General features: G+C 47.6%; 3 protein-coding genes across 3 annotated transcripts in view; 2 read left to right on the forward strand and 1 right to left on the reverse strand.

The window, feature by feature from the left end:
* Positions 1–13116, forward strand: part of LOC119912663 (zinc finger protein 239-like) — a 136334-nt gene that overhangs the window by 50718 nt on the left and 72500 nt on the right. The gene's annotated exons all lie outside the window — the stretch shown is intronic.
* The window catches only part of LOC119912601 (zinc finger protein 2-like), a 746717-nt gene that overhangs the window by 33898 nt on the left and 699703 nt on the right, over positions 1–13116 (reverse strand). The gene's annotated exons all lie outside the window — the stretch shown is intronic.
* Positions 1178–12836, forward strand: LOC119912605 (serrate RNA effector molecule homolog). Its single transcript, XM_038731876.1, is given in 22 exon segments — positions 1178–1292; positions 2582–2704; positions 2781–2891; positions 2971–3114; positions 3754–3814; positions 3884–4181; positions 4266–4513; positions 4606–4722; positions 4797–4929; positions 5054–5181; positions 6185–6246; positions 8452–8530; positions 8623–8787; positions 8868–8957; positions 8959–9039; positions 9122–9275; positions 9714–9826; positions 10772–10852; positions 10928–11078; positions 11182–11283; positions 12322–12457; positions 12540–12836. Coding segments are annotated over 21 exon segments (2649 nt in total). The 5' UTR covers positions 1178–1292; positions 2582–2585; the 3' UTR covers positions 12616–12836.

Here is a 13116-nt window from a genome sequence, read left to right on the forward strand (position 1 = left end):
ATCATCTTGATTGCAAACAGAGGGTTAAAAAAATCACATGGGACAAAAGAGCTCATGACGCAGTGGATAAGACCCATGCCTTTGGTGTGAGAGACCCGGGTTCAATTATCCACTGTGACACCAATGTGTCCCTGAGCAAGACACTTAACCACTTTGCTCCAGAGGCGTGCGACCTCGCATATAACACTTGTAAGTTGCTTTGGATAAAAGCTAAATAAATACATGTGTAGTGGCTATTTGTCCATAAACTTAAACAAATAATAACAAACTTCTCAAATGGCCACTTGAGGCTACGTCATGGTTAGGCTTTACGCAGGTTCAGAGGTACCAAAGCAAAGTGATGTTCATAACAAGATTGAGTTTGAGGAGGTTTATTCACACACATAAGCAAGCTCACAGACATTTCCTCTCTCACGCTGGTAAAAAACCATATGCCCTCGTGCCTGAAGTACCTCCCACCTTGACCTACTTATGCAAATGAACATAACACCATGTGACCAACAAACGACAATACAAGTAAAGCATAAATACAAAATAAACCAAATTAACTTTAACAAGAAAAGAAATAAATTAGGCTATAAATTAACTTAATCCCAAAATAAACACAAATAAAAATATAGCTCCAACAACATGGAAAGAGTATAATACACAAATAAAGTAATCCAAAGCTTTGCCTGTATCACAAAAATCAGAAAGAGGACCACATGTTGACAGTTTTCACAGCCCTTTTGTTGTTGGAATTAGAAATTAAATTGCCATAATGCACAATCTCATGGAGAAAAAGTACAAAGTTAGATTTTTTACTGCCTAATTTACATTTATGTATGTGGAATTTCCCCATCAGAATTAACACATTTATTATAGAGTAATTATTTTCTGTAAAAACAAATTCTCCCACATTATAGAAATGTGGTCAACGATGAATCTGCTGAAGTTTCAGAAAAACGTCCTGGTGTGTGAAAACAGTCTCTGGCTGGTCGCTTTTAGATTGAACCATGTAGTGATTGGCAGGGTAACTTCTGTGAAGTGGGAGGCACCTGCCTTCCCGTCGTGTCCCTCCTGACCGCCAGGAGGCGCCTTCCCGTCGTGTCCCTCCTGACCGCCAGGAGGCGCCTTCCCGTCGTGTCCCTCCTGACCGCCAGGAGGCGCCTTCCCGTCCGGGAAGAACCTGACCGGAAATAAAGCTCACCGGAAGTGTCGTTGGTTCAGTGTGCAGCTCTCGGGCTGGCGGCGGGACGGTGCTGTTAGCTGACGCGGTTTCTTCTCGGTGTCTATAAGCTGCGGGGCTGCAGGTAAACCCGCGCTGTTTGTGCTCCGTTAATGTTTGTGTTTCATGTAAACCGACGCCAACACACACGGACGCCAACACGAGCCCGAACTGCGCCTGCGTCAGCACGCCGGGCTAGCGCCGATGCTAACCCGATAATTAGCCGCTGTTAGCTTGGGCTAGCTGCTAACTAGCTTCTTTAGCCTTTAGCTCAGAATAATTTCAGTGTTTGTTCCTATTATGTGAGTATAGAGACTTAAATAAGCAACAGCTGTTTGATTGAACCCGAAGCTGCTTGTTGTTTTAAAGTAAAGGTAACTAGTTTTAAACGTTGCTGGTGAAGCTAACAGGCTAACTAGCGGCTAATGCTGCCGAGCTGTTTGTGTCTCAACATTTGACAACTTTGGCATCTTTTCTTCCATTAAACTAGTCAATATGTGTCAAACTAAGTGGTATAAATACATGTTTAAACTATACCCTCAGTGTAGATCACTGAAAAGCGCAGTAAACAGTCGATTTATTGATTATCTGACGGTCATAAAATGAATCAGCTGCTGTTTAATAATAGCAAAGTGTTGCAGGAGTTTTCATTCTCACATGTTTTCATGTTGTCTGGCTGCTCCTGCTGCTTCTCAACCTTTAAACTGGATCTCCTGGTCGGACAAACGCGGACAGGCAGTTTGAGTTTCCCCTGGTCTTTTATAATTTGAACTGGTTATTGATTAATTATTGTTTGTGAACTAATTTCCGGTAGAAGAAGATGGAGGATGAAAACAAGACAAACACAGCTTGGTCATTTACACCAGAGACGCTGGGTCACTCTCTGAAAGCATTTGTTAAACATGTAGATAAATGAGAAATGAGAAATCTGTTGGGAAAGGTTTAGTTATATTTAGTCGAATATGGAAGAAACAAACACGCATTAATATGCAAAGAAAAGTAACGTAAGCTAAAAACAAGCTGCTGATCACTGATTTATATTCCCTTATGTTTTTATATTATGCACTGTGGTGGCAGGTGATGAGAGACAACCTTACGTTTCTTCTGCGTATGTAAATACCAAGGCTACGTTATAGTTTATATAACTGAGCATTGAATATTTCTTCAAAATAGTGTTGACTATCTTCTCGTCTCGCTCGCATGACTCCAACATTGTGCATCGTCACGTCTCGTGACAAACTAAGTGTATATAAGCGGGTCAAGATAAATACAAGTGTCTCTAATATCTAAAGATGATGAAAGTAACATTATCCCCAACTGGATTCATTTAGCAAACAACCCAAAGTGTATTTGATGTCCTCTGTGTGTTTTCAGTCCAATGGGAGACAGCGATGACGAGTTCGACAGGAGGAGGCGGGACAAGTTCAGGAGAGAGAGGAGCGACATGGAGCGGTCGAGAGAGAGGGAGGAGAGGCGGAGGGACGACTGGCCCGACAGGTACGCACACCCGAGCGCACACACTTTAACTTACTGTGTGTGTGCGACAGGCGTGTTAATTAAAGTGTGTTTTCAGGGAGTGGGACCGCGGAAGAGAGAGGAGGCGGGACTACGATCGTGGTCGTAGAGAGAGATTTTCTCCTCCCAGACACATCAGCCCTCAGCACAAGCGCATGAGGAGAGACTGGTGAGTGATGCCGCCGCACGGGTGGATTTATCCTCAGCGGGTCGCGCCAGAACCTCAGTAATGTTTGAATTTCATCCAGGGACGACCACCGGGGCGAGCCGTACCGCTACGACATGCCGTATGGAGGAGGCGGGGGTCCGTTTCCGGGTGCGGGACCTCAGGGCTGGCACCCCGACATGCCCCACCTTCACCCACACCATGCAGGGCACCCGCTGCAGGGCAGGTGAGCTCAGCACACGGTGACTGGATTCACTGGTAACTCTTTCTGCCCCCTATGAATATCCCACACAGCAGCCTGTCAGGTACGAACAGAGGGAGGCGAGGAGATCGACGGCATGTGGCCTGTAACAGTCGTGCACAATCAGCAGGACTCTGAGGATATCAGTACCTCTGACGTCCACCCAGAATAAACGTCTTCTACGCATATCGAAGTAAAACAGACCCTTACGTCGCCACACGATTGGCTGAAATATGTTTCCTGCTTTTGCTGTTAAAAGCAGACGCGGGAGTGGCGTGATAACCGCCATCTTTACTGTTACAGGCTTTCCCCATAGAGTTGTATTGAGGATGTGTCTCCTCTAAAATGCCTCTGACTAATCTGCCGACTATTTTCACGATTAATCGTTAAGTCTATAAAATTACAAGGAATTTGTTATAAATGCTCATCACAACTTTCTCTTCATCATAAATGACAAACAACAGCAGCAATAACTCAATTTAAGCCTGAAACGATTAATCGATTATCAAAATATTTGTCGGTTTGCCCGACGAATCGTTGCAGCTCTATTGTCATATAAACATAAAAGTGACGGGAACGTTAACGTTCGAACAGATTTGCTCATTGTGACATTTGGTTTCTCAGGTTGGGGATGATGGATCCAGATCTCCCTCCTCCTGGTCCTCCCACCATGCGGAGCTTCAAGGTGAGTCCAGCACCTGTTGTGGAGCATTAAGGCGTTCTGCCGCTGTGTAAACACACTGTGTCTGTGCAGGAGTTCCTGTTGAACATGGAGGACAGCGTCGACGAGACGGAGTCGGTGAAGCGCTACAACCAGTACAAACTGGACTTCAGGCGACAGCAGCTGCAGGACTTCTTCCTCCAACACAAAGACCAGGAGTGGTTTCGCTCCAAGTACCATCCCGATGACATCACGGCGAGGAAGGCGGAGTCTCTGGCCGCCCTCAAGACCCGGCTGGGCGTCTTCCTCTTCCTGCTGGACAACAACTGGCTGGACAACGTGTCGCTGGACATGGAGCACGCCCCCGCCATCATCAAACTGCTGGACGCAGGTAGAGACGTTAATGTTCACGTTCACATGCGTGTGGTTTACTGCTGTCAGGGGCTCAAACGCGCTCTGCTCTGTTTCTCTGCAGCCGTAATAAAGATGGAGGGAGGTACGGACCTGGACCTGCAGGTCCTGGAGGTGCCGGCTGCTCCTGCAGCAGCTGGAGGGGATGCCAGCAGCAGCGGCGCCGGCGGTGCGGTGGCAGGTGGAGGTGGCGGGGAGAAGAGTCAGGGAGATCCCAGCAGAGGAAACGGTCAGACCGGCTCGCCGTCGACGAGCAGTCGGACAGAGGCGACGACCAGCGGAGAGGCGGGCGAGATAAAAGACTCCGATAAGGTCGGACACGTGGTCTCATCCTGCAGCCGACCCGTCACACCTGCTCTGCCTTTAGTTTGAGTGTGATAAGACGGTTTTCTTTCCCCCCTCAGGACTGCGAAGAAGAAGCCAAGCAGAACGGAGAGGAGAAAGACGAGGAAGAGGAGGAGGAGGAGGGGGAGGAGAAGAAGGATGAAGAGGAGGAGGAGGAAGAGAAGACGGCTAAGAAAGTGAGTCGGTCCTCTGGTTTCTGCTGTTAATGCTGATGATGGCGCTGGTGTTAACCCCGCCCCCTTCCTCTCAGGGCAGGAAGAGGAAACGCAGCGTGTCTGCTGACAGCGGCGAGGGCAGCGCCTCAGACTCTGACTCCTCCCACTCTGATGGGGAGAAGGAGGAAGACGAGGAGAAGGACGAAGAGGAGGAGGACGGACAGGACGGTAGGAACAACTTCATTTACAAAGTGACGTCACCGCGGTCTCAGAAAAAGATCTTCACCAAAGAAACCAGTCAAAGTGTGTTTGTTGCATTTGATAAACTTATTTTAACGTGTGTGTTTGTCAGAGCGGCGTAAAGAGCGAGGGAAGGAGCGAGAGAAGGAGACACCAGCGAAGCCCCGCCCCCTCCACCTCACCACCTCATTGTTCATCCGAAGCATCCCGCCAGAGGTGTCCAAGGAGGAGATCACTGCTGTGAGAGCGCACGCACATCTGTAAACACACACACCACAGCGGTGCACTATGAAGCCAGATGAGCCGGAGTTTTCACCGTCTTTTAGCGTGATCGCCATGGTAACTCGCTGAACACCTGACGTGCTCTTTAGGTCGTGGTCAGAGTTTCGGCCGTAACACCTGATTCTTCTCCTGCCGTTATTCTCTCTGAGCGACACGTTGAGCTGAGCAGTTAAATCGATTTCTAAAAAGCATCGATGCTTCGTTTAATCCATGGAACTTTACAGCACAGTGCAGGGACATTTATTACTGTCGCACATCGCGCTTACGCTGCGAACACGGCGTGATTATGACGCCGTTGTTTGCAAAGTGGAGGAAGAGAGAAAACGGCAAGCCAGGAGAGGAAGCTGAATGTAGAGCACGCCTCCGTCATGTGCACGGACGGTCTGGCGCGTTCTGTCGACATTATCAATCAACATGACGGGTTTTTGACCTTTTTGTGAATTGAGAAAAAAAAACGCCTTTAATAGTTAAACACATTTACAGTACAAACCTCGTCAGCGAGGTCAAATGTTCCTCTGCCCGTAGCTTAGCAACAGCGAGCCTTCACCCTGAGCTGAAACTAAACGAGTGCACATAAACGAGGCGACGACGGTTCTGCAGAATATTTCACTCGCTTATGCCCCTAAAAATAGATACTTGCCAAAATGATTTGACACCGTAGGCTTCCACCCGATCCCGCTGCTATTCGTTAAAAACAAAAAGCCTGGCTGGCCATCGGGGCGCCGAGAGAGATCGCTCATTGTACTAAAACAGCGCGTCGGGGGGAAACCCCATCGCTACCGGTGGACAGATTTCTGCCGTCGCATGATGTGTGAGGAAGGACTCCGGAGTCGATCACCAGCATCGTGCTGCCCGTCATCTCTGAGGGTTAAACTCACGGAGAGCCTGGCTCACCTCGCTTCATAGTGCACGCCGCTGCACGCGACAGCTGACCCCGTACTAACAAGATTCTTGTTTTTAGTTGTGTCGCAGGTACACGGGCTTCCTGCGGGTGGCGCTGTCTGACCCTCAGCCTGAGAGGAGGTAAGAAAGTTTGGGCTGGGAGTTTAGTTTGTGCTTCTGGAAACTTTTAACGTTTACAGAGAGACACAGTGGGAGGGTAACTTTAAACCGCCCCCCTTCTCGGTGTTTCCTGGTGGTTTAAGCTGATTTTGTGCCCAAGAGATGATCCAGATGTAGTAAATATGTGAACATCTCTCTCTGCAGGGTTTGTGCTGCTTCAGTATTTATCTTAAAACAAATCAGCCTGAAACGTCTTTTGAAGTTTGACGTTTGCTTTGAGAGTTTTGATCCTCTAAGGACACGACGAATTAACAAGTCAGGATAAATAAATAATCCTCGTAAATGTTTAGTAAGCAGCCTTTAAACCGGCATTCTTGCTGGTTGTGTGTCGCACTTAAATTGGTCCCTGATGCACCAAGAGATCTAAAGTCGTGCAGCACGTGGATTAGAGGCGTTCAGTGGTTGTTGGTTGTTCTTTTCATGCTACTTGTGTTTGATTGGCGTAGATTTGTAAGGGGTGGTTAGAGGAGAGGCGACAGGAGTCAGAGGGGAGAGTGTAGCTGCTTTCATAAAGAATCTGGATGGATCAGCACACGCAGGCAGCAGAGATCGTCTGAGCTACAGAGAGCTGGAGGGGAGGAACAAGTGTTTCGCAGTGAAAAAGTAGCAGCCTGCTCTCATTGGCTGGATGTCGAGTCGGCCGACTCCTCCAGATATTTGGCGTGCTGGATATCTGGCAGACGTCGGCGATGTGTCGGGGAGCCGTGTAGTTACAACCGATCTCAGAACCGGGAGGCCAGAAGAGGCTGATGCAGTGTGTCGTAAGAAATTCAAGACTTGGATAAAAAGGCTTGAAGTTTTACCAACATGTTTATTCTCAACAGTTTCAGGGTCAGAGATTGATGCAGAACAGAGTCCCAGTCTGTTACCAGAACAGAGTCCCAGTCTGTTACCAGAACAGAGTCCCAGTCTGTTACCAGAACAGAGTCCCAGTCTGTTACCAGAACAGAGTCCCAGTCTGTTACCAGAACAGAGTCCCAGTCTGTTACCAGAACAGAGTCCCAGTCTGTTACCAGAACAGAGACCAGAGTTGTTTGGGTGTCTCTCTTCTCTCATTATTTTCTGACCTTTCTGCATTTGGTGGATTATCACTTTTGTTTCACTGCCATTGTTTCATTCTTGGCCTGCTTACTGCTGATCATAACATCTCAACCACAACCTGACTTTGTGAAATGAGCTGGTGTCTTTCAATTAAAAGGTCTGAAACACATGGATATGTGACACAAAAGGCAAGTTATTATTTTGGGGGGGGGGGTTTCCATCTACAAGCCAACTTGGCAGGTGAGCCAAAAAGTTCATTTCCACCCCCAGTAAGTGCAGGATACACTGGAAGTTAGCCGGAAGACATGCAAACAACTCCAACTAGAGTTTTCTCTCTCCGTCCTCCCCGTCTCAAATCATTAGCTGCTTGTCAGTGCAGATTTAATTTAGTTTGTTCAAGTTTTATGTTTGAAATTTCATTGCACTAAATTCAAACAGTTTTTTAATAATGATTTTTAAACGATAGACGTTTTTCTGTTGTCGTCATCATCATATGTGCGTGGTAACACGTGGCTGTTTTTATTCTGCTGGTTAATTTCTCTGTTAATGATTTAAAATGCAAGAAAGTCACGATAAATCTGTTAATGACATTTACCATCACTGAGACACAGAAACCAGACAATGTTTTCCCAATAATATAATATCAGAAAAGCTGCTGGTTTATTTTCTAATCCAGGGCTCGACAAATAAGTCTGACATTGGGCCAAATTTCTTTCGTCATGTGGTTCGCCGCGTTTGATCCGCTTTCATAACCCTTTGTTTACTGGCGGCTTTTACAGAGGCGCGTCAAGGAAGCCAGAGACTCTTCTCAGAACTTTTCAAATTAAAAGCTGAGGAAGTGATTATGTGAGTAGCTGTCATGAGACCTATTTCAGAGCCAGGCGCTATCAATTTATTTATTTTTTATTTTCCTGCTATCTAAGCAATCTGGGCCAGATATTATTGTTGGCAGGCCAGTTGTGGCCCGCGGGCCGCCTATTGCTGAACCAGTGCACTAATCTATTGGGTCAGTTTGTAGTGAGTCTGTGGAGCATGTACTGCTCTCACTGAGGAGAAGCTGGCTGAGCTCTAATAAGAAAGTTAAATCAACGTTGGTAAAACTTTCTGAACGTTTGTGTGTTTCAGGTTCTTCAGGCGGTGCTGGGTGACGTTTGACCGCAGTGTGAACATCAAGGAGACGTGCTGGAACCTGCAGAACATCAGGGTAAACAACACAAACAACAACACACACAGACATAAACAACAACACACAGCCGGCTCAGCGGACTAGCGTAACGCTCCTCTGGTCTCTCTCAGCTCAGGGACTGTGAACTGTCTCCGGTGGTCAACAGAGACCTGTGTCGACGCGTTCGCACCGTGAACGGCCTGACGCACCACAAACCGGTGGTGAGGAACGACATCCGGCTGTCGGCCCGACTCGTGCACAGTCTGGACCAGAAGGGGGAGCTGTGGGCCGGACAGGTACGGTCCTCCACGTTCAGTCTGTGGTCACTGCTGAGGACGGCTGCAGAGAGGAAGACCAACCTGTGTGTGTGTTTCAGATGGAGACCAACCCGGTTCTGAAGAACATCACAGACTACCTGATAGAGGAGGTGAGCGCCGAGGAGGAGGAGCTCACAGGGGCCTCGGGGGGGCAACGGTGATGACGCAGGGGATGGCAAGGACCCCTCCTCCTCTGAGGTTACCGTGGAGACGGACGAGAAGCTGCTGAAGGTGGGAGGAGCTCCGCCTGTCTGTTACCGTCTCACATTGAGTGTGTGTTGTTTCATATTTACGTGTGTGTGTGTGTGTGCAGGTGCTGGACAGGCTGCTGCTCTACCTGCGTCTGGTTCACTCTGTAGATTATTACAACTTCTGTGAATATCCCGCGGAGGACGAGATGCCTCATCGCTGTGGGCTGATCCACGTACGAGGACCCCTGCCTGTAGCCAAGATCACTGCGGCCGAGGGTACACACACACACACACACACTGCACACACACACACACACACACACACACACTGCACACACTGCACACACACTACACACACTGCACACACACACACACACACACACACACTACACACACACACTCACACTGCACTCACACTGCACACACACTGCACACACACTACACACACTACACACACACACACTACACACTACACACACTGCACACACACTACACACACACACACTACACACACTACACACACACATACACACACACACACTACACACACACACACACTCTGTGTCATGGTGTTTGAGTTCTCCAGAATTGCTTAACCCGCCTTTATAATGCAGAGATAATCAGACTCAGGTCGGAGTTCAGCAGCAGACTTGTTGAACTATACCTGTTTTGGAGGTGGTGTTTGTGATGATGTCGTGTGTTCTGATTGGACAGTGAGCGAGCATCAGAGGATGTGTGAGGAGCGTCTGGCTCCTCTGCTTTCTGCTGCTGAGACTCTGACTGAAGAAGAAGCTGCCAGGCTGGGCAAGAAGGAGCCGGAGCAGGAGGTGAGACACCCGCCTGTCTGTCTGCCAAATACTAGACAGGCAGAGAGTAGCGACCGTGTGATTCGTCTCTGTAACGTTAGGCGCGGGGATCTACCGTGCGCCTGTTTCACTGTTAAACACTCCAAAAAATAAATCCGTGCGAACCGGAAAATGATTTGCGAATATAACCGACCGTAATCTCGCACCCTGCCGGACCCTCAATGCTAATTGTCCAAAACATAGTTGGAGTGGCGATCAGGAGTAACGGGATTAACCCGGCGGGCCGGTCGCTCTGAGGCCACTTGAACAGAAAAACAAGAGCGAGCTGCGGCACCAGCAGCTGAATCGGTAAGACAGAAAATTCAAGGAGTGTTTGGCTAACGTCAGCCGACTATTTGGCTAAATCGGCGCCTGTTATTGAAACACGTTGATCTTTTCATAAAGCCGATCCTCTCGTCAGTGTCGCTGTCTGTCAACAAATCAATCGCAGCCTGGATGGAGCGGGATTTAATAAAAGTTTGATGTGCTGCAACAAACTTTATAAATGTTGGACTCAGCGTTCTGCATAAATGGTTGTGATTATTGACGAGTTAGTAGCCTGATCAAAGTCAATGAAACAAAAAACAACCCCAAACTGAAGCCGCTGTAATTTGAATTAATATTAGTGGTAAGTTATATACTATTATAAAATTATATTAATATCAAACTTACAGTTATATACTTTTAATTTAATGTTATAGAGTCATTTAGACCAGTTCCTCCTCCAGGTTGTGCCTGTGCTACACCACCTACACTACTAACGTTATTCATCAGTTTATTCTCTTCATCTTTGTTCCCTCCTGCCCTCTTTGAATTTTGTTGTATTGATCATTTAATCGGTTACAGCTCAAAGTGGCGCTGCAGTCTTAAAATATGTTAAAGGTCTTATACTCTGCTGTCTGTCTGACTCTCGCTCTCTGCGTCCAGGTGGAGAAGTTCCTGTCAGCCAACACTCAGGAGCTCAGTAAAGACAAGTGGCTCTGTCCTCTGAGCGGTAAAAAGTTTAAGGTGAGTCCAGTTTACGTGTGTGCGTGCGAACTGTCCTGAGTGGTTGCCGTAGTAACACCTGTTGTTGCTGCGCAGGCTCCAGAGTTTGTCCGTAAACACATCCTGAACAAACACGGAGACAAGGTGTCCGCCGTCAGACAGGAGGTCGTGTTCTTCAACAACTTCCTGCTGGACGCCAAGAGGCCCGCGCTACCTGAGAACAAGCCCCTCCCACCACCCGCACAAGGTGAGACACAAACAAGCTCCCACGTGTCCTGTGTGCTGTTGAAAGGCATTCTGGGACTTCACTAACTGATGAAACGCTAATGCATGATGTCGCTCTCTTTTAGCCACTCCCCCTGGTATGCCAGGATTTCCTGGTCAGTCACCGCAGCAGCAAAGCCTTCTGGGATATCCACCTGGAGTCAGACCGCCTATGCCCGGCTTTCCAGGTACAAGACAAACACACGCTCGCCATTAAGATGCATAAGCTGATGGGTTGAAACGGAACAGTGTCCCTCAAAGTTTTGTGGTTTCTGTGCAAATTTAATTCTCGCAACGCTTTTCTGAAGTGAGTTTTATCGCTGGACAACTGACAAGTGTTCACACACGATGTGATAATACGAATAAGCTGGGGCTGCGGCTAACGATGATTTTAGTACTCGCAGAATTTGTGTCGATGCTTTTTAGTAATCAAAATAATCGAAGTAATCTATGAATCGTTTCAGCCCGAGAATAAACACAACCCTCGTTAACCAAAGCTGTAAGAACCCAAAGTAAAGATTTTGCTGTGATTAAATTGCAATAAACGGATCAAACTGATGCCGAAATAAGTAATGTTTGTGATTTGTTTAACGAATATGAATTCATGCTTTGTCAGGTCTGTCAGCAAGACAACAACTTCTAAAATGTGTCTAAAATCTGTGCTATGCTAACATGTTCACCGTAAAGTCCAACGATAGCTGTTATCTGAACTCACCGGGTAGTTCAACCTCCTCGCTTTCTTCTCTCCAAGTTAAGTCCAGGTTTGTCTGGTTTCTATAGAAATATGAAGTAGTAGTCCAACGGAGCTCTGGGTGAACACCGACGCTAAAAACAACGGTGGGACCGGATGTGCACGGCAGCTCACTGCTCAGAAGCTTTCAGCAGCAGCAGTTCAGTCTGACCTCCTCCCGCCGGTACACGGTGTAGCTGTAGCAGCTACGGGTGTTTATTTGTCCAAAACCTCCAGTGCTCTCGCCTCCACAGCTCGCCGTCACTCAGCAGTTGCCTGTGACGTCCGGACAACACTGTCAACACTGACACAGCGTCGTGCAACTTTCTTGCTGGAGTTAAATGCCTGAGACAGAAAATCACATCTTCGCTACGTGAACTCTGTTCACCAGAAGCTGTGGTGACTTAAAATGAAACATGGAGGACTTTATGACCCCACGGTCGTCTTTTATTCATGGCGTAGTGCTTCAAAGTGTGTCTGTCTGTGTGTGTTGCAGGCGGCGGACCTCCCTACCCCCCCAACCAGTTTGGGGCGGGGCGTGGTAACTACGACAACTTCAGAGGGCATTTAGGAGGAGGCGGCGGCGGCGGAGGAGGAGGAGGGGGGTTTCCTGGGAAACAACGAAACAACAGGTAGAGAAAAGAGGCGCAGAACAACAAAGTTATTGATTCTAAATTGATGATGTATTGATTATATGAATCTGTGTGTGTGCAGGGGCATGCGAGGCGACCCGCGGTCCATCATCGAGTATAGAGACCTGGACGCCCCTGACGACCTCGACTTCTTTTAAACACAACGAAGCGAAACCACACAGGATGTTTTTTTTTAAACCTTTTTTATTCCTACATTTCCCATGATTCTTTTCACCGTCCCTCCGTCATTTGTTAATGTCTTTAATTTTTTTAGTGAGGTGTGTGTGTCTGTGTCCATCGGCAGGACCAACGTTGCTTAAAGTCATTAGTGAAGTTGAACTGATTCCACTTTCCAATAAAGATTCAGCGACACTGACGACCACTTGTGTGTTGCTATGGTTACCACGTGTGTTCATGACATCAGAATGTATTTATTATAATTAATTTTATGATGAGAGGGGGAAAAAGCTAGGTTTGATCCACATTCTCTGCTGATGTGAGAACACGAGCTCATTGGCTGATGGAGATAAACGGCCGGTGGAGCTAACCCTCCAGTCGCTGCCATTATACCATCGAAGAAGACGACGAGGTCGCGCCATGAAGAGCTCTGGTCAAACAAGGTGAAATCATACAGCGCAGTTTCATGTGTTAATGTGAGG

Source organism: Micropterus salmoides, unplaced genomic scaffold, assembly GCF_014851395.1.
Source record: "Micropterus salmoides isolate LMB-PRFRI ecotype aquatic unplaced genomic scaffold, ASM1485139v1 Ms_hic_scaffold_2, whole genome shotgun sequence".
In the NCBI taxonomy this organism is placed as follows: domain Eukaryota; kingdom Metazoa; phylum Chordata; class Actinopteri; order Centrarchiformes; family Centrarchidae; genus Micropterus; species Micropterus salmoides.